This window comes from Tenrec ecaudatus, chromosome 15 (assembly GCF_050624435.1).
Source record: "Tenrec ecaudatus isolate mTenEca1 chromosome 15, mTenEca1.hap1, whole genome shotgun sequence".
Classification (NCBI taxonomy): domain Eukaryota; kingdom Metazoa; phylum Chordata; class Mammalia; order Afrosoricida; family Tenrecidae; genus Tenrec; species Tenrec ecaudatus.
The window spans coordinates 59,268,658-59,295,124 of NC_134544.1; the positions used below are offsets into that span (position 1 = coordinate 59,268,658).

The 26,467-nt window shown below is 44.7% G+C and overlaps 1 protein-coding gene across 3 annotated transcripts in view; it reads right to left on the minus strand.

Annotated features, from left to right (window-relative positions):
• Positions 1-26,467, minus strand: part of LPIN2 (lipin 2) — an 89,817-nt gene that overhangs the window by 9,998 nt on the left and 53,352 nt on the right. For all 3 annotated transcript variants that reach the window (XM_075532492.1, XM_075532491.1, XM_075532493.1), the window contains exons 3-13: positions 23,802-23,897; positions 19,924-20,228; positions 15,965-16,072; positions 14,816-14,939; positions 13,505-13,850; positions 9,045-9,144; positions 7,076-7,263; positions 4,597-4,690; positions 4,142-4,211; positions 2,884-2,973; positions 1,012-1,094 (exon numbers count right to left, since the gene is read on the minus strand). In XM_075532492.1, the coding sequence (XP_075388607.1) occupies positions 1,012-1,094; positions 2,884-2,973; positions 4,142-4,211; positions 4,597-4,690; positions 7,076-7,263; positions 9,045-9,144; positions 13,505-13,850; positions 14,816-14,939; positions 15,965-16,072; positions 19,924-20,228; positions 23,802-23,897 (1,604 nt within the window). The remainder of the gene's footprint in view (positions 1-1,011; positions 1,095-2,883; positions 2,974-4,141; positions 4,212-4,596; positions 4,691-7,075; positions 7,264-9,044; positions 9,145-13,504; positions 13,851-14,815; positions 14,940-15,964; positions 16,073-19,923; positions 20,229-23,801; positions 23,898-26,467) is intronic.

The following is a 26,467-nucleotide window of genomic DNA, read 5'->3' on the forward strand; positions in this document are numbered from 1 at the left end:
GGTTGGGGGTCACCACCACATGAGGAACTGTGTTAAAGGGTCTTGGCATTAGGAAGGTTAAGAACCCCTGCCCTAACGTTATCTTTTTTATTCCTGAAGGGACATGAAGTTGTCCTCTGACATTTTCCCACACCCACAGGTTTGGATGACTGAAAGAACCCCATCAGGATGTGAGGGCAACACCTCTCTTTCTCCCCTTCCCGTCACTGGAGAGGAAGTACTTGTCTGGCCATTAATTCTGGCCGCAGTAACTAAATGCCAGTACGTTCCAAGCTCCCTGTCTATAGGACAGGGTAGAACTGCCCATGTGGGTTTTCCAGACTAACTCTGTCTCGCTTGGTGGATTTGAACTTGTGACTCAGTATGAACCACACCACCATCAGGGCTCCACATGTGCTAACAGGGCTTCTATAATCCATCTGGCCCCTACCAGAGGATAGGCACAGTTCAGAAAGTACAAATTAATGACGATGTGATTGACTATAGAGCTTTAAACAACAAGTAAGAAAGAGCTTATCCGTCCCTAAGAGAGAGTACAGAACAGGACAATAAACTCTCGGGCTCCACAGACAACGGGAGAAGATAGTCTTATCAGGGAACAGGAAGCTCACAACAGAAACAAGAGCCGGGTATCAAATAGAGTGGGCGACATCTTAGGAGCAGCCTACTGAAATGTTCAGGTAATGAAACCTTTGAGACTGGCTCTCCACCCCCTTCCATTGCCTGTTTGCCTCTGGCATCTGATGCAAGGTGGCCAGGGAGCAGGGCACAAGGTGTGGTAAATCTTCAGTCAGCCCTTTCCCCAAAGCTTGCATGTATAAACCTCACAGTCACAGGTTTCGGGGTCTGAAATGTGGAAAGGTATTTAGGGAGCAAAGGTGAGTAGTGCTTAAGCCTCTAGGCTGATGATGTCTTAGAAGAGTTGACGTAACCCAGGCGCACACAGTTCTGACAGAGAAGTAAATAAGTCACATGCAAGGAGTGAAATCCCAGAAAAGACTCAGTGCTCACCTGGCACTGGCTTGCTCCTGAGCGCTTGAGGGCAGGTCACTGACTTGCTGGGCTTCAGACTTCCCCTCTTTGGCCTCTGGCAGCTACAAGAGAAAAGTCCAATCGTGACCACACATGGTGTCCCTACCAACCAGCAAACATTCATCAGCAATCCTTTTCTGGAGACACCAGAGTTACTTTCAGAATCCAGAACACCCCCACCCCGGGGGACACGGACACGGACACACACACACACACACACCCCGACCCCCTCTCTACCCCACCCCCATCACCCTCAAGAAACACTCTCTCTCTAGTTTGCGCCAAAGGGCAGAAACGTGCCATAGAAGTCACGGGCTGCGTGAAAACAGTTGTGACCCTCAAAGCCAGAAGGAAAAAAGATGGTCATATCAAGCCACAAAATGTAAACAGGACAGGTCTGGCACACACAGATGTCCAGACTCATGTTATAGGATTTCTCTTCCATTCCACTCTTACGGTTGGATTCTATCAAATGGGGTTTATGTCCCCAGAGAAGTGACCAGGTGTGGCAGTTACATAATCTCCTGTAAACTTGAGCCAAGGGGTGGCGTCCAGACTGTTAAGCAGGTCATAGTTAATGAGGTCTCTGTGTGGGCATGGCCTCCTCCTGAGGATTCTGGGGACTCCTGTCTTCCTCTCTGGAGGTGAGACAAACTCTGTTTCACATTTCGTTGACAAGTCACATGAAGCTATGTTGATGGAGCCAGAGCCCTGGAGCTGGAGGAGCCACATGCAGAGCCGCACCAGCGCCGAGATGCTTCCTTAAGACTTTTTACCCACTAGACTGTGATCTCCCTGCTTTCAGCATCATTGCCTGTGCTGCGTGAGTCTGTAGAAGAATTTATGGGCTAGTGTTGGACAATATGGACTTGATCCGGCTGGGCTGTCTTACAGATGCACAATTACTTAATATAAAGTTCTCCCTTACACGTATGACTGTCAATGAAGATTTCTCTAGTCAACCTGGATTAACACATTATAGTTACTTAACAAATCCAGAGACACTCATGTGTGAGAGAGAGCTTTATATCACAGTGTAATTGTACATTAAGAAAACACCCTAGACCAGTACAGACCAAGTCCTTTAAGTCTGGTATTAGCCCATATGTCCGTTACCAGCCTACAAAGCCTTCTTCGGACCCATGCTACACATGCAGTGGTGCCGGATGCAGGAAGACCCCAGGCCAGTGGGTGCAAAGTCTTGTGGATCCAGTGGCACTGGAAGCATCTCCAGGGCTCTGGCTGCCATCAGCATGTCAACAGGAAGGTGAAGTAGAGTGTGCGTCAGGGCCCCTTGCACAGCCACAGGGAGTGCAGTGTCCGGCAGTTAGAGGGGCGCTCTTGTTCCTGGAGCAGCTCAGCCCCAACTGGGGAAAGGCCAGGGAGGTAGGTGGACCTGTCCTGCCAGTGTTCAGTTAAGAGAGGAGAGCTTGGCTATCTGCATCTGAAATCACTTGGAGGAGGCTGATAAACTTCAACCTGACAGGTCATGTCACCACCAGGTGGAGAGATGGAGACAAGACAGGCTTTGGATGTCAAATCTCAGTTCCGTATCCTATCAATCACACTACTTCAGTCAAACTACTCAACCTGTTTGTGTCAAAGTCTCCTTAACAATAAAATGGGAATTCATCTATTTACACTTCTGTAAGTTTGGGGGAAATGTGTATCAAGTACCTGGCACAGTACCAGTCCATAGTAATTACCCAAATATGCCACACTATTATTATTGTAATACAGCAATCTACCCAGCCCAACTGACTTTCTCATGCTTGGCCACAAAGTGCTCTGAATAAACGAAAGGTGTACTTCCTCTTTAGCCTGTGGAAATGACTAGTGCGGGTGTGTTACCTGTTTGGTCATGCTTTCTTTCTTCCGCCAAAACCACCACCGACCAGATTTTTTTGGCATCTTATCTTTGACCCAGGACTCCACGGTTGCCTAGAATCAACCAATATGGGTTAGTCTGGGCCATTTCCTGCCCTGAGTTTGCAGGTGGTACCGCATATGCAATGTAAGCAGGTGAGCTAAGAGACTAGATTCCACACTTCCTGGAGCCTGGGGCATTCTTCCACTTCTGACACGGACAGACAATTCCCTGCTTTTGCAGCACGTAGCCGAACTGGCTCGCCCTCTGCAGGAGCACTTCTGGGCTTTCACAAGTTAGGAGGAACAACTAGGCTGGTGGCAGCTTCTTGGTGGGCTACTCAAAAGAAAACCTCCAGGTTCTAAGCAACTGGCTCACTGGCCACATTTCATTCGCTCTTACTGAGGTTGCTTCTGTTGGCCATTTGTCCTTTTTCTGGTAGCTTCCTTCCACATTAAGAACATTTTTTCATTCTATATTATATTTATTAAGACCTCAGCTATTTTTTCTTTAAATCATTTTATTGGGGGCTCTTACAATATTCCATACATCAACTACATCAAGTATATTTATATATATGTTGCCATCATTTCCAAAATATTTTCTATTTGAGCCCTTGGTATAAACTCCCCTTTTTTCTCCTCCCTTCCCCACCCTCATGTATCCTGGATCAATTATATATTGTTATTTCATATCTTACACTGTCCATTGTATCCCTTCACCCACATTTGTTGTTCATCCCCCTGGGAGGGGGGTGGTGCTGGATATCCGATCTTGTGATGAGTTGATGAGTTCCCCCTTTCTCACCCTTCCCCCTCCTCGAGCACCTCCTTACCTTACACTCATGGTATCGTTACTCCCATTACTGTCCCTGAGGGGTTCATCTTTCCTGAATTCTGTTTTGAGAGCTCCTATCTGTAGCAATATGTGTTCTCCAGTCTAGCTGGATTTGTAAGGTAGAAAGAACTGTGTCATGGTAGTGGGGAGGAGGAAGTATTTGGGAACTAAAGGAATGATGTGTGATTCATCACTAGAACCTCTCAGCTTTTATAAATAATCAGAAACTGACATGCAAGCTAATAAAAGAGGCCAAAGTAAGTGGGTCTAGGTTTCAATATTTTTGCAAATATAGTTACAAATAAGACTTTGAAAAATACTCAGTTTAAAAACTATGCACATGTAAATTTTAGCTGAACATTCTACACTTTCAAAGAGGCACTAAAGCGTGGGTGATCACCTCACCTTGGGCAGACTCTTCTGGAACACCTGTAAACTGAGGATCATGGGAGCAGCCAATGCCCAGTTATAGTAACTGTGAAGAAGCAAACATTATGCAAAATCATTAGATATAGAACTCTGGCATTCCTGCCAAAAGAAAACTACAACAGGCAAAATTGCATATTCTTCTCAATAAAAAGATCTGCTAAATTTTTTTCACACGAGTAATCTTTGCTTCGAGCCAAATTTCACAGACTACAGAAGTAGTAAAATTTATTAAATAGAAAAATAACATTTCCTCGCCTCACTTAAAAATAAAGTTGAAGCTTCACTTTCACTTCAAAGTCAAAGCCTACTAGCTCACTTATGATCATTTATTTTAGAGCAAGAAAAACTACTCTTTGAAACAGAACTGGGGAAAGCGGGAGAAGGCACACAAGTCTGAGTATTTAACAATTATGGAAGCAGGAGAGAGTTACCGGTTATATATCCGTATTACAAGATTAGGATTATCTATCAGTCCAGGGTTTTCTGCAAATTCATGATAAGTAATGAGATGCTCCATGAATTTTTCTGCAATGTAAAATAGTAACAATCAGTCCATTTGGTTAGAGGCTACAAAACTGAGGAACTTTAAGATCATTTTAACACCCTGTTAATTGCAGGAATTATAGAATAAAAAAAATCTTTTTTTTTCGGACAAGAAAGAGCACTTCTTTTTTGTTCTCTCTTTTAAGGAAAATTAATTACAGATGTGGACACACACACACACTCTAACAAAAACAAACTTTCCATTTTCCTGAGAAGGAGAAGGTCTTCATTAGCAGGCGACGACTCAAGGTATGCTGCATTAGAAACAAACAGAAGTGTACGACTCCTTACAGAGAGAGGGACGGGGCCCAAACTACCACATCAATAAATTCACTCTCAATCCTTGGAGAATGGGGATTTCTGGTGAAGTGCTGCACCTTGTTCAGAGCCTCTCTTAGCAGATGCAGGGCAATAGAGACCTCTCTCCCTTTACTGCTCCTACAGGTAAAGTTATCTCCTATTTGACTTTACTGTCTCTTCTAATAAGAAGTTCTCCCCATTCAGCTACTACAGCACAAGTGCACTTGCCTGCCTGTTCATGTGGTGCGATGCTGCTAGCTCCCCTCTATGCACCAGAAGAGGGCGCTGGCTGGTCCCGTGCCATCCTTACAACCAACTGCTCGCATGTCTGAGCCCACTGTTGCGGCCACTGTGTCAATCATCTTGAAGGGCCTCCTCTATTTCACCAAGCATCACGGCCTTCTCCAGAGCCTGGTCCTTCTTCAAAACATGTCCGAAGAATCTGAGACGAAAGTCTCACCCTCCTCAGTTCTAAGGAGCCCTCTGGCTGTACTTCTCTCAGGATAGGTTTGCTTGTTAGCTGGCTTTCCACTCTGCAGTCTTCCCTATTAATGGTCCAGTCCCGAAGTTCTGCTCCACAATCAGCTCTCCTTCGACTAGGGGGCACCTAGTGCATTCTGATCAGAATGGTCAATAGTGGTAGCCGGCCCTCACTCTTGTTCTTCTGGTCTCAGGGAAGATGAGGTCGTGCTTTGGGTAGATGAGTAGTCCTGTGAACTAGTTTTTTCTTCTTTGAGTCTTTAATTTTCTTTATCCTCTTCAATCATTCTCTCTTAGAGACCTCTCTAGTGTTCTCCCCGCCCCCCAAAAAAGCCACTGGCCCTAACAGAGTCTTCATTTTGCATACCAAATAAAACAAACAGAATCAGAGAGGGAGAAGTGAGAGTTATAATGAGTATTCTATTACTCTAGACGCTGGAGCTTCAGGTTCCTCCTGCCTTCCCAAAATAAGGATGCACTGAGAGGCCCAGAATGGGGTTTTTGCAAAGACAAATTTCCTCAAGAATCTCCCGGGAGAATCACCCACCAGCTTGCATGTCTGGATTTCTGGTGTTTCTCCTGCCCACTCACTGGAAAACAGGCTTTTAAATCATTTAAAGTCTTTTAAGAAGAAATTCTGCTGGGGGTAGCAAAGGTTTCTGGGAAATGCAGTCCTAAGACAGTGCAGAATAGATTCTACACGTGCTCAGGCTGAGTGTGCACCTTTGCTCCCATGCCCTTGCACATTCTGAAGAGAAAAGGAGGACACCCCAGTGCAGGCTGGCGACACTGTGATGTCTGCCATAGGTGCGCCGCCTTCAGCTCTGAGAGAGAGAGAGAGAGAGAGAGAGAGAGAGAGAGAGAGAGAGAGAGAGAGAGAGAGACAGACAGACAGACAGACAGACAAAGAATGGAACGAGTGCTGGGGGAGAAAAAAACAAAACTACCTCTCATAAAGAGGAAAACCCATTGCGTGCCAACAGCCGATACAGAGCGGATGTCAGTTTAAAAAGAAGACAAAGCCAACAAGGCTGCCAAAGGTAGACAAATGCACGTGCTGCTCAGCCCACATCCAATGCTCCCAAATCTCCCTGCGAACCGATACCCTTTCCATGCTCTTGGGCAGGCGTTACTGTGCTGGGCCAATGCAAGCTTGAGACAGAAATTGAGCCGTTAGTACGTTCGCCAGAAAGCCCATTTATTCCGTGGACAGCAGTGCTCGTCAGTCAAGTCTAAAATCCAACACTCTCTAGGTGGGCAGCTGGCTGCCACCCACAACCTCACAGATGAGAAAATGCATGCAGGCTGCCTGACCTGGTCAGCTGACTGGCACCCAGGGCGACCATATCCTCACTCTTGGGGAAAGTTAAGAGTCTCCAGGGCCCACGCTTCACCAGTGATGTTTCTAGTTCATGTCACAGCAGAGGAGGTGCCTTCCGCGTGTGTCTATCACGACAGCAACGGCGGTTACCCACACGCGAGTACTACAGAACTTAAATACTCAGGATAGCTAACGGCTGGGCTTCAAATTACGTGGCCAAAGTGGCTTCTGAAGTCAAAATAAGGCCCAAGTAAGTGCCCTCGTACCTTTAGAAATTTCTCCATTCTCACTGAGGCCCCCGCAAAGCGAGAGGGTGACGTCAGGCAAGTCCATGGCGGAATCGGAGAGACACTCGGTACCGCTGTCTGCAGCCGCACTTCCCACAGACTGTGGGGACTGGGAGCCAGAAAGGGTGTCCAACTCAGGCCACTGCCGGGAGCCAGGGTCTGATTCACTGGAGCAGTGGACAGGGAGAGAAAGACTGACCTTATTAGAACGTCTGGTACCCTGAGTTTACTACCCGGTTCTCCGGGGGCTTGAGCCAAATAACATCCCCTAAAGAGGAGCAGAAAGACCTAAAAGCACACCCTAGCTTTACTTCAGTAGCTTTCAGAACCCTATGAAAAACAAACTCACTGCCATCGAGTTGGTGCAGGCTCACAGGGAACCTCTGGGACCGGGTAGAACTGCCCCTGTGAGTTTCTAAGTCTGTAACTGTTTACAGGAGTAGAAAGCCCTGTCTTTCTCCAGCTCAGTACCATATACTTGATATTAAAACACAGTAAACATGTTACAAAAGCACAACTGTACACATATTTCACAAGAGTACACATATTTCAACTGATTTTAATGAAAGGAGTTAAAAGAATTATAAGCACCTATTTACATTTTCATGATGAAAATGACAGAAAGCTGAAGAAAACTCTGGGGTCTGGGAGCCTTTTTATCAACGTCACAGAAGAACTGGTGCACCATACACCACCTGCAGAAAATGACTGGGGACACAAAGGCTGTGCCTACTTATGTTTAACTTTTGGTTGTAATTTGGGTGATGGATAAGAGCAAATTGCTTGCCCGGTCATTTCAGACACAGCTTGTGTTTGTGACACTGACTGCAAGCCCTGCCCGTCCCACCCCTCCCGCCCTGTGTACCCGTCCTCCGTCCTGCGCTCGTCCTCCGGAGCGTGAGCCCTGGGCCTTCCCGTGAGGCTGCGCGCGCTAAGGAATGTGTTCACCTGATAGGCCTGCCAATTTGGGTGCAAGCTGAGCATCCAAGGGTGGGCTGAGCCCTGGGCTGGTGCAGTTTGGTTCTGTTATTTTAAAACTATACTTCGACTCTCCCAGTCAGACTGTGCCACTGGACTCGTCCTTCCTCATTAAAAAGAGAGACAAAGAATGGGGACCTGGAAGTGCGAGCTCAAAAACTTACATTGTGAACCAAACACAAAAAGGGGAAGCAATTTCTGTCCTCTCACTGTGAAAACCCAACACTATTTCCAAGACAATGGTTTTGAGGGAAATTTAAGGCACAACTATTATATGAATCTTCTGTCAATGTCTGAAAAAATGTTGTCAAACCTCTTCTATTCCAAAAGCAAAGCTAAAGAATCACACATGTAAAAGTCCTTAATCAGGTAGACTTACAGGCGCATATCCACAGGGACAAGTAATGGTGTTTTGGAATCGTACAGTGTGATAATGGAATTCCCATAAGAATGCAAACGAACTTGGGAAGGCAGTATAAACACAGGACACTGGTTTGCGTTTCAGAGGCATTCAAAGGGAAAAACCATGAGAGACGCAGAAGAAATGACAGATGGTGAGGACTGAGGGGACTCGGGCAACACAGAGGAGCGGCAAGAGTCAACTGGGCCCAGGCCCGAGTTCAGAAAAGCTTGGGAACGCAGGTTCCTCCCAAATAAATGAAGGCACATGACCCTTGAGATTACATACTAAGTGCAGATGCTAGAGAATTTTCCTGAAGATATAGTCATTAAATGACTGTGCTCAGGGTCAGTCTGAAGGCACATGCATTCTATAGCCTTCCATGGGTTTTCCTCACGAATCATTAGACCATGAATTCCAAATCACTAGAGTCACACACACCACACACCAATTCTGGATTGTAAAACCCTGACACAATCATCAGATGAAGTAAAAGGATGCCATCACTGCTCCTTTTCCTCAAAGAAATTCTTTCACCCATCACTCACTGCACATCATAGAATACACTACCTTTTAGGGAAATAGAGAGCAGCCACCTCCGGTTCGAGAGCCTTTAAGTCATCCAGGTAAATATCATCAGGTCCTTGGTGCTGGCTTCTCTTATGGACACCTGTTTTTACAAAAACACATCTGAAATAAGAACTTACAAGTATGCCAACCACCAGAAGAGGCGTGCAAACAGGATGGTCAAGCTTATCATGCATGCTGGGTCTCCTCCACCCACGCCAACGGAGGAGCAATGCGGTGCCACAGACTAGCAGCTGTTCTGTGAGCACAGGCGGCGAGTCCTTCAGCAATTTACATTAGACGGCGACAACAAAAGCAGGAAACAACTCGCTGACAACGAGGTGATGCTATCTCATAGTGAGCCTACGGCAGAGGGTCCGACTGCCTCTGTGATTTCCAGACTACCTCATTATGGGAGGAGATAGACAGCCTCCTGTCTCCCTAAGAGCAGCTGGTGGTTTTGAACTGCTCATCTGTGGCTCACAACCCAGTGTGTAACCACTACACCAGGGCGCCTATTAGATAGTGGAGTACCCATGAAGTATACCCCACATCGTAACTTTCAATGAAAAACAAGATCATCTTCAACCCAGATCTAAGTAAACCTCTAGAGCTGCACTGACTAGTGCAGGAGCCACCAGCAGCAGGTGGCCAGTCAACAGCTGCGCTGTCACACGTCTGAACCGAGGTGCGCCAAATGCGTTAACAAGTGTGCGTGTCACACTGGATTTAGAAGACTTCTTACGAAAACAAGAATCAAAACCACCTCCATAGCTTTCCACTGATGACGGTAAAATGTGATGCTTTCAAGTTTACCGATCAGAAAGAAGGTATTCAAAAAAAAGAGGACCTGATGCAAGGGGCTTAAGGGGGAAGCAAATGCTTTGAGAATGACTGGGGCAGGGAATGTATGGATGGTGATAAGAGTTGTATGAGTTCCTAAAAAAATGTAAAAAAAGAAAAGAGGAGAAAAAAATGATTAGGGCAAAGAATGTACAGATGTGCTTTATACAATTGATGTATGTATAGGTATGAACTGTGATAAGAGTTGTATGAGCCCCTAATAAATTGTTTAAAAAAAAAGAAGGTATTCAATTTAATTTCCTGTGTTTACTCTCACCCTCTGAGTCTAACTACTAAACCCAAACCCAACCCAAGTGCCAGGGAGTCCACTCTGACTCATGGCCGCCCCATGGCGGGCTTCTCGTTACAGGAGCAGCTGGGGGGGGGGTCACCTTTCATTCGTGGTGCAACTGATGGGTTTAAGCCAACGACCTTGCCTGTCCCACAGCCCCGCTGCAGCTCACATGGCATTGCCATGCAACAGGGCTGCTGTCGGAGAGTCAACTTCATGTAAGAAACAACGACCAAGCAGGTCTGCAATGTGAGAAAATCCGTGACAAATGGCAGCGTTCTGCAAAAAGTCAGTATCATGGGTGCAGGGGGAAGAACAACCAGCTATCGGTCAGTGTGTTGGACCGCGGTGGTTTGTGTGTTGCTGTGATGCTGGGAGCTACACCACAGGTATTTCCAACGCCAGCAGGGTCAACCACAGTGGAAAGGTTTTGGAGAGCTTCCACACTGAGCGAGACTACAAAGGACCGTGGGAGGGCTGAAAGGACCCAGAATGCTCCTTAGAAGAGACGTGGTCTCCTGCGTCTGGGATATGTTATTAGGAGAGACGAGGCCCTGGTTAGTGAAGGAAGGTCCATGACAAAGAGGACGACTCTCCGCCAGATGGATTGCGAACGATGGGCTCACACACCGGACTGGGGGTGTTTGGTTCTACTGTACACGGAGTTGCCGTGAGTCAGGGTGTTTGGAAGGCACCTGATAGGAAATTACAACCAAAAAATGAGGGAGAAGCCATGGGTGTGTATACGTGTTGCTCTAAAGAAAAAAATTAAATGGTTAAAACAGCATGAAAACCAAAAAATACATGCAAACTGATGAGATCTTAGTTTTAGAAAGAAGAAAACAGCTTGAAAATAATCTTGTTATGGTTCAGCAAATCTGATTACTCGATGATATTGTACTCTTCAAGATGACAATGGTATTGGGTTTATAAAGAGAACACTTCTGCTTATAAGGTACACCTTCGAATATATGTGGTGAATGTTAGGTTTCAGTTTATTTTCAAATGGTCTAAAGTTAATAGTATTGATCTTTGGGAAAGGAGAGAAAGTGTAAGAACACAAATACATATATGAAGATTTATAAACTTAAAAGTTGTGGGGGCGGGGCAGGCGGGTGGGGGGCATTCATGAGACAAAAAAAACCACATTGAGAAACCATTCAGTGCTTGCAGTCAGGTCCCAAAGTAAGAGCTAACAATTGTAAGCACAGAGGGCTGTGTTCTGTATGCTGCTGAGTGAATTCTGACAGTCCCCTGGAAGTCGAGTGGCAGGCCCAGGAGGGTTGCCCAGGCTGTGCTCATCGTGGGGAAGGAATGCCGGGTCTCTCCTCCTGCAGAGCAGATGGTGGGCTCCCACTGTGCTGCCAGGGCTCCGTGAGTTCACATTCACATTCACAGGGGCCAGGGTTTCCCTCTCAGGCTGGAGCAAAGTTAACATAGAGTAGAACAAAGGGCTGTGGGCTACAAAGTAGTAGTGGGACAAGAAAAGAATGGTGACAAGGAGACAAGAGGTAGATGACACAGACCCTAAGTGTCCAGATAAAGTCACCTTCTTTTTAGATGACCTTGAAGGTGATCTAAGCTCAGGAATTAGAATTCAACACCAGGTACTTGGCTATGTGGGTAATTTTCTTTTTTAAAACTCTTTTTCCCCCTCCCTCAACCCTCCCATTCTCGTGAATCCTCGATCAATGATATATTGTTATTGCGTGTCTTACACTGTCCGTTGTTTCCCTTCACCCACATTTCTGTTAATTCATCCCACTGGGGGGTAGGCTATATATCCATCCAACCTTGTGATGGGTTCCCCCTTTCTCCAACCCCCTCCCCGCCCCAACCATCCCCCTACCCTCATGACATTGCTACTTCCACTATTGTTCCCGAGGGGTTTATCTGTCCTGAATTCCATGTGTGAGAGCTCTTCTCTGCATCAATGTGCGTTCTCCATTCTAGCTGGATTTGTAAGGTAGAACTGGGCCATGGTAGTGGGGGAGGAGGAAGCATTCAGGAATGCTAGAAGAACAATGTGTGTTTCGTCGGCGCTATACTGTACCCAGGTTGAATTGTCCCTTCCTTGTAACCCGTGTGTGTGTGTGTGTGTGTGTGTGTGTGTGTTTATGTCCAATTGTCTACAGATGGGTTTTGGGTCTCCACTCCAACCGCCATGGTTTCACATTGATATAATTGTCTGTTTTGGTTCTTTTGATACCTGATCTTGTCACACCTCATGGTCACACAGGCTGGTGTGCTTCTTCCACGTGGGCTCTTTGTTGCTTTCCTGCTAGATGGCCGCTTGTTTAACCTCAAGCTTTTAAGACTAAGGTAGTCAGACACCATCCACTTTCTTCATCACATTTGCTATGCACCCATTTTCTCTCCAGCGATTGTGCCAGGAAGGTGTGTATCAAAGAGTGCCAGGTTATTAGAACAAAGTGTTCTTGTGTTTAGGGAGGCCTTGAGTAGAGGCTCAAAGTCCATCTGCTATCTTAATACTTAGCACATAAATATATGTAATTGGCCTCTATCTCTTTCATTATAAATTAACATATTTACATGCCTATAGCAGTACCTTATGTGGCTATTTTACTCCACCCTAAGCTCAGCACCCAAGGTCAGTGACTCACAGTGTGTTCTTAGTGTACTGGGTATAAATAAATAACTTTGTTTTTAAATAATAAGAATACTCCGAGTTATTAAGCTTGTATTTGAAAGTGAACTAGAGCGAATGAACCTTGAGTAGAACTCTATCTTCTTTATGTTTGAGAGGGAGATAAGGAAAAGAGCACTTAGCAGTAATTACCTTTCATTTGTAACTATCATTACAAAAAAGGGCAACAATTTTAATGTAACAGAGCCGCGAATTTGGCCTCAACCAACCTTTTTTCCTGTTTGAACTTCAATAACATACCTAGCAATACAATGGTTAATCTTATTCATTCAGTCATTAGAATGCACTCATTTATTTTCTCAGTACTTACATCAAGGCTCTCCTGAGTGACAGAAGTCAGGATAGAGAAACAAGGAAGTTACAACCCTATCTATTCTAGTGAACGTGGTCTTTAAAGCAAGTGCTTTGACTGCTACTCGCAGGATCAGCACTTCAGACCCACCAGCCAGCTGCGCTCTGATCCTGTAGAGGTTTACAGCTCCGGTCATCTCAGTGCAGGGTCTCTCTGAGTCAGAATCCACCTCGTGGGCAATCACTGTGAGTCAGAATCAACTCAATGTCCTCTACCTCAATAACAGTACAGGACAGGATGCCTCATACCGCTGGACATGGATCACCACGTCAGACCTGACTCATGCCAACGAAATACAAAAAGCTTACCTTTCTTCTTTGATGGTGAGTCCACTTTAGCTGTTGGTTTTAACTCTGAGGAGGCCTCCCCTAGGGATGGGTGTGGAAGGAGGTCTGCATCTAACGTCGATGGAATCGTCGGATTCCCAAGAGGAGGCGCAGCAAGCTCGGTAGTAAACGTTGTATCGCTTATCTGCTTACACAGAGCTCTGGGCTTGGGTCTCACTATGGGGCACACAGTATCTTCGATGGAGACGTCCTTCTCAACCTCACTCAGGAGGGTGTCCTCGCTGGGAATCACCCGGAAATGGGTGTTTTCTGATGGTGTAATCACAGGGCCCCGAGGATGATGTTCCGGTCTCTCTCTTTTGCTGACCTAAAAAAAGTTGAAATATAATGGTTTAAAAATAGACCTAGTTGGGGGTGGGGGGGATGAACTGATACCACGGCTCAAGTAGAAAGAAAATGTTTTGAAAATGATAGCAACATATGTAAAAATGTGCTTGACATATGGATGTATGTATAGATTGTGATAAGATCTGTTAAGAGCCCCCATAAAAATGATTTAAAAATAGAACTAGTTTCAAAGGCACCTGCTGGTGTATTTCTTAAGCTGGATGCGTTAATTCTATTCTTTAGAACCTCGATACATTCATTAACTACGCTATCTAATGTGTGTGAAATAAAAAAACTGGAATAAGTATTTTAATATATTTATAGAAGATTTACTCTATAAACATTCGACATAAAGATTTAAATACTAGAGAACTACAAGGTATAACAACATTTAGCTACCAACAGAGTAAGGGACCTAGAATGCTCACTGAGAGAGAAAACCAGAAACACTAAACTTTCATCCTCTGTGAACTAACTATCAAGCATCAACTCCCTGATAAGCCTACACCTTAAAGTTCTGAACCAGTGTTAGAGAGGGAAGGAAAGTGTGAAGTCAATCGTACATGATGCAAAATGTTTAGTTTTAAAACTATACTAACATTTTCTCAAGTAATTGATCTTCTCATTTCTTCCTTCTCTCACTGCAATTTGGTCACAAGCTTTCATAACCAACTTCTTGTTTAAAACTTCAAAGTGGAGCTTTAGTTTTCTCCAAGTGTCTTTTACAACTCCCTTGCGTCAACAATCAACGAATTGCTGAGAGAACTAAACCGATGCCGGCTCTCTCTGGTGGCAGACACACAGCTCAGACGTAATGAATTTGCTACCGCTGTGTTTCTCTATGACCACATGAGGGCGCTAGTGTCATTTATATACATGCTTGTTTGCCTGGGCCACCCGCTCATGCCGTCAGTGGGTGGTGGGACTTGTCCCAGGTTTGAGTACCTTAGTGGACTCTGGGAAGCCGCCCCACGTCCACTCCATGTGAGACTCCGATCTGAGCAGGCTTCCCCCGGGCTTCAGCTCCAGCTCGGAGTCGCTCTTAGGGCACGCTGCCTGGGAATAGGCGCTGCAAACACAAGAACAAAGAAAGGGATGACATGATGTCAAAATTAGGATATTTTTAGTACTTGAGTAGATCAACTCGATCCTTTAGATATGAAGAGTGCTACGGGAATGAATACCAGTAATTTCCTTCAACTGAGCTCTTTGATTAAGAAAACAACATAGGCTGCGCCTTCCAGTTGCAGTTGCGCTGTGCACATTGCATGTGCATCATCTCACTGGATTCTCATGAGGAACAACAAGGAAGATCATTTTGTAGGAGACAAGATGCACGAAGAGTTCAGCTAAATGAATGTAAGTACGAGGCAAGAGAAACGACGTCTGCACCGGCACACACCTAGTGCTGCTCCACATGCACTCCCGCTCGGCCACTCCCACGAGTGCGGCCTGAATGCTCCTTCCAGACCAGGGACTCAGAGCACCCTTCAACAAGCAACAACACTGCTTGGCCTTGGGCCATCCTCACAACTGTTGCTACGTATTTTAGATAAGAGGAAGTCAAGGAAGCAGAAGGAGCAGTGATATGCCCAAAGCAAAAAAAGCTGGTTCGTTATTGTCAGAGAGACCAGGCCCTGGAGAAGGACGTCCTGCTTGGTAAAGAACAAGGGCACACAGAGAGGGCATGGACTGACACAGGGGCTGTTAACAATGGGCTCAAGCACAGGAACAATGGTGATGGTGCCGGACCAGGCAGTGTTTCCTTCTGTTTACATCAGGATGCTATGAGTGGGGACTGACTCCACAGCCTCCACCACACACAGTTACTGCCAATAGTGGACACCCCAAAATTAGCATTTCAAAGTGTAGATGGTTAAAACTATGCTGATTATACAGACTTACACTGGCCGACTCTGTCAGAGGAAGACTAATGAAGTTTGGGAACAAAATAATCATTGATGATAAAAATATTCACTTCCTAAACTGGTAAAGATGTAAAAACACCAGTAAATTGGTAACAGAAACGTTCTTTAGTATATCCTTCCTCCCTCCCTTTTAAAAAAGACCTAAAAACTGAAGAAGAATACTTACCTGTCCAGAGGAGACCAATCACCATCCGATAATGGGTAGTGGTCCCCAGAGTGGAAGATCAAGGGCTCCGTACAGTCCTCTTCCTTTGAGGAAGCCTTTGAAGCTCCCCTGTAAGAGGGACAGAGGACAAAGCAAATCACAAAGAAAGGCAAGCATAATGACATCAGCTTGCGATCTCCGCCAAATACCAACACAGCATCTAAATGATCAAAAATGAAGGTGGCCACATGATCCATAATTTTCTCAAGTGGGAAATGTGATTTGGGGAAGAGGCGGGGTTCACTGATGTGCTAATCACTTTTTAAGTATGAAATGGGAGGAAGGCAGAAAGCAAGGAAGCGATTAAAGAATTCCTTCTGGGAAAAATGATTCAAAGAAGGAAACCAGGGTCTTTACACACGTCAGAGCCTTCACCCAGGTGACATAACCAGAGAACATTTAGAGATGAGGTAATCATGGACGCAGAGAACTTTCAATGATCTGCCCAAAGTAAAACATTAATTATTTCACACAGTTGAGAGATTTGTGAGGTGTATCTTATTGAAAGCTCTGAAAAGTAAACAGGAACTTAAATTAAAAGAGAAAGCCCTCTGCAGAGAAGCCCCTGTGCGGACAGAGCAGACACGGAGCCTGTAGCAAAGGTGCCGCATCGCTCCGCTTGCCGCCAGAGATAGGCCGGAGCACACAGCGCACAGCCGGGATCTCCCTCGGGAGTCCTCAGCTTAGCCGCTCACACTGACACACAACACTTTCCCACACAGTTCCATCTCTTACTCGACGGTCTTCCCAACACTAGTCTTTCTTACAAAAGGATTAAACTCTGGGCATACTACCTCCTTTAAGAGGAGAAAAAAACACATACTTGAGAAAGGCAGACATCTAGTTAAAACATTCAAGTGGTAAGTTAAAAAAATACTGCTACAAAATCATAGAAATCCTTATTAAGCAAAAATATCAACATGTGAAGCAATTGTCTCTGGAAAGATCCTCTACCTCCATTTACACTCTCAAAGGCAGCATTTCCATCTACCCTCCCTGAAGAATCCTGCACTCATGACTTACACCGTGTCAAAAGGGCACACTCAGCACCCTGGGGGGGACCCAGAGCATGTCCCTTTGAAAGGTTCTTTGCCTTCTGGGAGTGAACGTCTGAACTCCTCGCTGGGCAGCCCTGCTACCCTTGAAGACGGGGTGATGGGAAACAATTCCTCAGCACCATGTGCCTGGGCCTGTTCTCACCCAGGCATTTTCCATTTCGGAAAACTCTTTCATAAGAAGCCGCAGCGATCACCTGTGTCCTTTGAGAAAAGATCAAGATGAATCCCGACAAACATGCTCACTGCCCTCGAGCTAATTCTGACCCATAGCAACCCTACCAGAGTCGAAGTGCCCACTGCCGTGGATTCTGAGGCCCACATCTTTATGGGAGCAGAGATCCTCATTCCTCTTGAAGAGCGGCTGCTGGATTTGAACCAACATGTAACTCACCCCTTCCAACTCAAAACCTCAAACTCGCTGCCGAGTTGATTCTGACCCACGACGCCCTGATAGGGCAGGCTAGAACTGGCCCTGAGGGTTTCTGAGACTGTAGCTGTATTAGGGAGTAGAGAGTCTGGTCTTTGCTCCCCGTGGGAATCCTAAAGAAGTCACCATAACCTTTGGAGCTGACCTTGACTTAACTGGCCCAGCAGATTCCTTTGGAAGCCTTTATTTTGATTAGCCCTGTACCTGAAAGTATTCAACAGACAAAGACACAAGCCATCCACTGACCGCACAGATGAGTCTGAGCACACGGTTTAAAACATGCCTGTGCAGTAGCAATACTGTCTACCTTACCCTCACATTTCTTAAAGGAGAATCACAGGTGGAACAAACATGGAAAACCAGGTGCGCATGCAGTCCCTAGCTGACAAATCTGAAAGGCTATCACACCTTAACCAATCTGTTTATGTGAAAAGGCGTTTGAAGTCAGAGAAATTTTCATACTAAGAATAGTTTATTTTTGGAATGTACATCACTGTAGTGTACAAGGTAAGCCAAGGAGAGTCCAGCAAAGCAAAGTGGATATAGTAAAATATTGAGATTAAGGAGCATTGAGAACCTCTAACCCTATTTTATACATTAAGAAATGCATTTCCAGGGATGGGGTAGTGGGGAGGGAGGGGAAAAATAAGGAGCTGATAACAAAGGTTCAAGGAGAAAGTAAATGCTTTGAGAATGAGGGTTTGACACAATGGATAGATGTATACATTGTGATGAGTTGTACGAGTTCCCAATAAAAGAATTAAAAAAAAGAAATTTTCTTCACACTCTGCATGGACTAAAGGCTACTGCGTCAGCATTACGACTAGCAGACGGTCTATTTCTCAGTTCAGCACACGTTCCACTATTAAACCTGAATCCACATGATACTTTATGCTTTTTTTTCCAACCTGAAAAAAATTTAAAATTACGCACACCTTGCTTAAAGCAAATTTCAGAAACCATTTCCTCCAAATGGCAGCATCTATAATTTACTGGTGACCTACAGAAAAGCAAACCATCCAGCTCCTGGACATTCCTGTCAGATCCTTTTTTCATGGTTCTTGCTCAGGATGAGCTGTCATCATCCATTTCTAACCGGGGACCAAAGATGGGGTTGATGAGCTTTCCATGCAAAATTGGAAAAGGCATGTATTAAAGTGATGTATTCATTTAGGATACCCATTTTAAAATTTCCTGTTAGGATAGTAAGAAAGGGCCTCTTTTTTCTTTTAAGAAATTGTAGTCATTTTTTATTAGCTTTCAATCCTTTGGGAATCAATGATAGAAATGTAGAATTCACAACATAATTAAGCTCTGTCAAGCTAAGCCAGTCTTTGGATACTGATAAGAAATAATAAAGTAGACTAGAATGGGCAAGGCTCTAGCTGTTGAATATGATACAGTTTTTCACTCTTCCATCTTTTGTTAACAGATTCTATCAGAACCGAAATTAAAATCCAATAGAGTCATATTCAACATGGGAAAAATAAGAATACAACAGACATGATTGTTTATGGAAAACAAAAGGTGGTGGGAAAGCAGTTCACATATTAAAAATTAGTATCAGACGGAAGATTTGGTTTCAAGATTATGATCTAGACTTTAAACTTTTAGAAAAAGTATTCTTACATGCTGTCACTCCAGAGCGTCTTTTTCCTTCTTTGAACATTTAAAACAAAATCTTGGTAAATAATTTACAAGAGATCAAGGTGGATGAGAAGAAACTATTTCTCCTCTTTCCTATAACAATAAACAAACTTGGATGGCACTCCTTTCCCTGGAGGTGCCACAGGGTGTCTGGTTCAGCAGTGGGGCCTACTTCGCAAAGCCACTCCAAGCCTCCTCTGCCTGTTCCACGGAAAGGCTTGGAAACATGTGGTTACCGCTGGGCAGCAGTTTCTGCGCCAACCATCCCAGTGAAGAGGATCCCCCCCCCCCCTGAAACATGTATGGCCCCTCAGGTACGGGCAACCCCTAGAGGGAGCAAGGGTAATTAAAACAAACAAACCCAAACTTTAAGATAATTATTTTTTAAAGTTCTACCCTAAACTGTTGTTACCTTTGAATCTCAAGCGTTGACTTCAAATACGTTTGGGCTCTTCTAACGGACTGGGTAAGAATGTGGTGGTCGAGCTTGCTCAATAAATAAATAAATGGTACACCTATATTCAACTGATGAGCATGTTTGGGTGAGGAACTAAACTAAACCCCCAAGTTCTCTGGAGTAGGTGAGTTATCAAGCCACACTGGGCAGAGGAGCCCACAAGTGACACCCCTAAAGTCACTAATTCAGCGCGTCTTCAAAATAAAGCCCAAACCTCATACTAGCTATCCATAAAAGAAACATCAGTTTCTCACTTTCTTTTCATGCTACCTAGCCTAAGGAGATGGCCTAGAAACGGCCCCAAAGACCCAGTGCTAACGGTCCCCTCTACCTTGGTGACTGGGCTCCCTTCTCATCGTCCGAGCTTCTGTCCACACCCAACGTGTCTTCTGCCGCCACCGCAGACACCACTGGCTCTTCCTTCTTACTGTCCGGCTTGCATTTCTTCCTCCGGCGTTTCTTCTTTTTTACAGAACCCGGCGTGAAAACAGACTCTGGCTCCAACATGTGTGAGACGCCGGGACTCTGCGGCAATCTTTCATTTCCACCAGACTTCATCAAAAGGGCGTCAACATCCTTAAAGAACTGATCTTCAGTTGGAATTGGCGAGGTGGCGAGGTAAGCAGGAAGCTTTTCCTTCAAGAGGACAAGGAAAAAATAACAATGGCAAACTGAACAGTGCAGTATACAATAATTACTTCTCTGCGTTGGTTTCAGAGTGGTAGAAAAATACATTTTCCCTACAGGTAAGTTAAGACACGTAACTAAGTCAGTGCATGTCCTGCACCAGGGGTCCTCAAACTTCTTACACAGGGGGCCAGTTCACTGTCCCTCAGACTGTTGGAGGGCCGGACTGTAGTTTAAAAAAAAAAATGAACTAATTCCTAGTCACACTGGACGAGTTGGCTGCTAAGCAGGACAGGCAGCAGCGGCAAAAACCCCTGGTGGGTCGCGTGTGGCCTGCGGGCCATAGTTTGAGGACCCCTGCCCCACACACACTAGGTTTGTTTTCTGTTATGCTGAGCTCAGTATTAGCTCATTTTGTTACATGTAATTAAATAATTTAGAGGAGATTATACACTAAGTCGGCATGAAACACAAATAAGCTGTAATGAAAGCAAAGTCAATTAAAATCTCCATAGAGAGAAGTTGAGCAGCCTTCACAGGGCTGCCCAGAATGTACGGAGGAAAGTAAGAGCAGGACACAGCGAGAGCAGAGATGAGCACTCCGCGGCGACAAAGGAGGGCAGGACTGGACGGTGAGGTGGGCAGCCAAGGGAGAGTACTCGATGGCTACGCTCAGTCAAATTAACACTCTGGCCCAAACAAAATTAATGCAGTTTTAAATCATAAAGTAGTTTAAATATCCTCTCATGAATTAAATTAATGCTCCATTTAAAAAAATAATTAAACTCTTAATACTGAGTGTTCAGTAAGTTAACCTTTTACTCATTTTCATCCCTTATATAAGGAGAACAGAGAATGTAGTTAACAAAAAATATAAATCAACCTCATTTTGACTACCAAAGAACCGACTGCCATTCAGTCAATTCTCATTCATAGTAAGCCTACAAGGGGGTTTCTGAGGCTGTTAATCTTCGCGGGAGCAGACAGCCTCAGCTTTCTCCAAAGGAGCAGCAAAAAAATGGGTTGAAACGGCCACCCTTGTGTTGGCAGCCGCTGCTCAGCGGACAGCAAGCAGCCTGTGGGAGCTGAGTAGAGGCAGTGGAAGCCGGCTACTCTCACGAAGATTAAAGACTCGGAAACCCAAGCAAGCAAGGGCAGAGTTCTGCTTTTCCCTACAGGGTCGCTCCGAGTCGGAATTGACTCGAAGGCAGTGAGTGCGTGTGTCTTGAAAAGCCACTTTGTTTCTGGCGATGGTTCCTATCGCTCTTCTGGGCTCCACTGCCTGTTTCTTCTGATTTGGAAGCTTATGACTCAGTCATGAACTGTTCTTAAAGTAAACTTCTCGGTGACCAAGTATGACCCAGTGCTCATTTCGAGGAATGGCGCTTGCCACTGAGACTGCACACCACAGACCACACACACTCGAGAGCCAAAGGCTGACGAAGTGGGAGTAAGAAAGCAGCGCCTTCTGAAAGCAGGAGGGTCACTTGCGAATTCTAGAACAAAGTACTGAGCAGCCCCACTAAAAATCTATTCTCTAGGAGGAAAATGTGTAAGAAAGCAGGGAACATGGGAGTGGTATGAACAGGAAAAGGGAACTAAGCCAGATGTCTGATAGTAAGAGCACTGTAGCTGCACTATGGAACACGGTGGGAGCTAAAAGTCCTGGACTTAGCACTCCTGATCTGAAAAGGATGGTGAGGGCACATAGTTAAATGAGAAAGTTCAGAGAAACAATCAAAGTGAATTAAGAGAAACTTTGGGGGAGGGGACCATTATTTTAGTCTCCTTCTAAATGGTGAGCTCCTGCAGAGTGGAGCTTGCAGCACGAACCCACTACCATTCGATTGATTCCCATTGACTCCTATAAAAAATCCAGTCCCATTGCCTTAAAGTCCACTCTGACTCATAGTGACCTTAGCTCGGCCTTCTGAGGTTGGGCACATTTATTGGAGCAGACAGTTTCCTGCTTCTCCTGCTGCCAGGCTAGTGGTTTGAATGACTAGCCCGACTGTCCCACTCACAGCACCCGATGGCTACAGTCTCTGTTCAGGGAGCAGGGAGCTTCAGCTCTTTCTTAGAAGCCAGGTAACTGCCAACCTTGTGCTTACCAGCTCTTCAGCTGATGCACGTGATCATCAGTTCACCAAAGGAACTTTTTATTTAAACACAGTATACTAAAGAAAAACTGGTTCATTAGAGAATAAAGGTGGGTGGTCAGCTATCGGGTCTTTTTTGCCTACCAAACTGATCTTGCTAAACAGACTTTATAATGAATCATCAGAAAAAGCCACTGGAACTAGGTAGGTGGCAAACTAGTAATAAGGCACATTCTCTCGCTAATTGAATCTTTTGATCAGAACCAGTTATGGATTATGTGTGCATCTGTTTTACCCTGTGACAACGGCCAGTCATTGCACTGTGCTCCTGTCTGGTGAGTGAGACTTTCACCGAGGGCGACCGAATGTAGATGAGGTAATAAAGTATAGTCAAGTAAGTATTATGAAAATGACTGGTCTAGTAAGGCATTCACTTCCTAAATAATACAGTGTAACACTACTTTACCTATTAAGACCCGAGTTATCAGCATCTCTCTTAACTAAAAACATGATCAATACTAATCTCATTGTACTATTGCTTGATTTTGGTCATTTTTACTTTTGTGAATTTGGAACACCAAATTGGTAGTTCATCTTAAAAGCCAAAAAGAAAAAAAAGTAGTCTTTATATATTTAGTAAGCTGAAGCTTTTAAATTCTGCCATCTGAGACTTTATTATTTGTGGGAGACATAAATACTATCTTCTAAGAATTAAAAAGAGGGTCCATGATAAACTCATCAAGTTGATAATGTTTGCCACCATTCAAATGAGCAGATGCAAAGGGCTTATGGGAGGGCAGAAGCCTGGGGACTAATTGTGCTTTCCTGCAGAAGAGAGTACAAGCCAACTAATTTAAATCTCTTGAGATCATAAAAAAATTAAATCATTTGACTATTCATGGTTAAGGATGTATTCTCTAACCACATAGTAAACATACTTCCCACGTTTAAAGGTTTCTCTCTCTCACATAGATACATACATATTGCCAAAGAGGTATGCTTTTATTTCTCAGATATAATGGAATATATTTAGCCAAGGTATAGCTTTCAGACAGGAGATAGGAATGTACCTTTACAGAAACACGTGCCTTCCTGCACAAGCAGGAATCGTAACAAAGGCCTTTGCTGCCTAGCTTGCAGCTGGCTGTTAAGAAAAGCTCCCCACCTGTTCCTATTCCCTTCTCACAGCACACAACTTTCACCTAAACCTAAATGTGTCTAGGCAGCAACAATCATTCATAAAACCAAGCGTATAAGGTGCAGGACATCCAGGCCTGCGCACATTCTGTAAAATGGGCCCGTTTAAACTCTCAGCCATTGAGTCAGTTCTGACTTCTCACCACCCTGTGGGTTTTTCTGAGACAGAACTCTATACCAGAGTAGAAGCATCATGTTTCTCCTATGGGACAGGGTTGGTAGTTTTGAACTGCTGACCGTAGGCTAGCAGCCCAAATTGTAACCCACCATGCCAATTAGAACTTACATATTCCTCTTCAGTTTCCTCCACAAAGAAAGCTTCTCCATTGTCACCTAGTTTCATGTGAAGATCCACTGCATCGCCGTTGATTTCTATATCAATCTAGGGGAGAGACGAAGTGAGGTTCAGCAGAGACTCTTTCATTCAGGCTTTCTATCGGGGAGACGGTGAAGGCTTACAGGCATGATCCCAGGCTTACATTCAAGAATATACAAACATTTTATTTCAGCTCATCCACTGCCATCCCTCAATGTATCTTCACTCATTTCACTTCCTCCCTCTTTCCACTACTGTCTTTCCTAACCCTTAGAACTTTGTCCTTAGGCAAATATTGTTCTTTTGAGCATTAGTGAGAGACTGATTTGGAGAAATACTGGATGGGCGGCCACTTGCTTGAGTTCAGGTTTGTCCAAGCCAAACCAATTAATGTCGACTCCCCCCCCCCCCAACCCCCAGCAACAGTGACTGGTCTCTGAGCTGGTAATGGGAAACACATCTGACAGGCAGACCAAATGCTGGTGCTTCCATAGGAAGCAGCTCGCTGTATACTTGGGTTGTTGAGTAAATAGGAAGCCCTGGTGATTACCTGGTAGTAAAGAGAACCAAAACATCTCCACAGCCTCTAAATCTATATTTAGATACAGCCCTAACCAAATAAAACCCCCCTTTTTTTTTTGTTTAGGCTAGTTCGAGATGCGTATTTGTTATTGGTAATGAAATCGATCCTGTCTAATACACGGTTTTATTAACATTGATACATAATGAAATCATTGCTTTTGTGTTAAATCAACAAAACCAAAACTCACTGCCAACCACTGGATTCCAGACGCATGGGAACCCTGCACACGGTTTCTAGGGCTTGACTCTGTATGGGAGCGGCGAGCCTCCTTTCCCCTCGGAGTAAACAGTATGTGGAACCGCCGTCCTCCAGGTCAGCAGGCAAATACTAACCTGACAGCGCCGCCAGGGCTCCTTTATATCAACAAAATTAATTCTTACATCAAGCGCAGGCGGATTTAAAAATCACTGTACTAGTGATTTATCAAACACATACCGACAGTGGGAAAACCACTCCGAACCAATGGATTTAAGGGGGCTACCAATTCAAGTCCACTTCATTGGTGTTGACCATTTGAAAATGTAGGGTCTTGGTTTAAAATCACCGAGTAGCTTTATCCCAGCTACACTAACCCCAGTCTAAGACAAGTAGTGGCTACCAAGGGCCAGGCCTCAAGGTTGACATGGTTTCAGTTTTACTGTCACATTGAAGTTATGTTTTGGGAAATCAAATAGTCAAAATTACCTCCCTAACATGCCTTTTGGTTTCTCGGATACTAACGGAGGGAACGGAAAAGAAGAAAAATTTCCTTTCTTAAGTCTCAGCGATACAATCTGATTTAAAGTCAGGGGTTTTATAAGACTTTGAACATATTAATTTGTGAAGCTTTGTACTGAAATTATATTAAGTTTCTAAACTGGAGGCAGAGAGCATGTGGAAAGAGCTATCTGCTTAGTCACCATTTGTAGATAGGGCTTATGCACAAGGGCTTATATAGTAGCCTGCAGTTTTCATTTTGAAGGGCCAGAAGACAGCCAATCTGTTAAAAAACAAAAAAGCTGTATAGGCAGTTTTAGAAAGAAGTCCTTATAGTCAACTCATGGAAAAATTCGGTGAAAAAAACCAGTCTGCTGAGCCTCTCCAAAAGATCTCGACTGAAAGGACTGTTTTCAGTAAGTTAACAGAAAGAAGGGGAAAAAGGGTTCCCAAGAGAAGTTAAAGGTAGACAACACTGCTCTGCAATGGAAAGTTACCACGTCAGTAAGTTACAACTGCTTTGGATTTCCAAAGGGTAGCTCTCTGGTTCGATAGAGCTCTGCATGCAGACCAGCCCCGCAGGCAGCCTGCCATCAGCCATCCAGCTGAAAACAGATTTTGTAACACTTCCTAGAAGTCAGATCATGTTGTATCCTGGGGTGGGGGGGGGGGGGGGGAGAAGAACCATACAGCTTTCCTTCTATGCTTAAAGAAAGGGTTAAAATGGAGAGAAATTTCTGTTTAAGGAGTAAGAGGGATGTTTTCAACTTACGCCTGTGGTTCCTCTTACATGTAAAGTTCACACACTTATTATGTCTACACCTCCTTTTCAGGAAAACAAAAACTCAGCGCCCCACTGTCCCACCGTCAATTAAAAACGTTTGTACTACAGCCCTCATTCAGGATGATAAAGGCAGGCCCCTGCTTCTGCAGCACCCCCACATCGTTCCAACACCTCCCAGGGCAAGCTACCACCCACTTTGGGACAATACTAACTTGTACATTGTGATCTCTGCTAGAGGGCTTGTGAGCTATCTCTCACTGTCCTTCCAAATCTGGCAAGAACTCGCTCTGATCTTTAGGCAGATACCGCAAAGTAGCAAGATTAAGGAAGATACTACTATGAGCCTTCACTTTTTCAAACTATTAGTTCCGTTTTTGAACCTAGTTGACAAACGATGCACTAACAGACCTTTCAGCTGCCCCGAAGTCTAAAGGGAAGAGAACACAAACTACAGAGACAGGACCCCGAGTATGCCCTTTCTGAATGAATCTTCCCCCAAACAAATGGATGCCAACCTGCCTATGGCCTAAGGGCACGCATTTCAGACCCAGATTTGAGGACAAACCCTGGTCC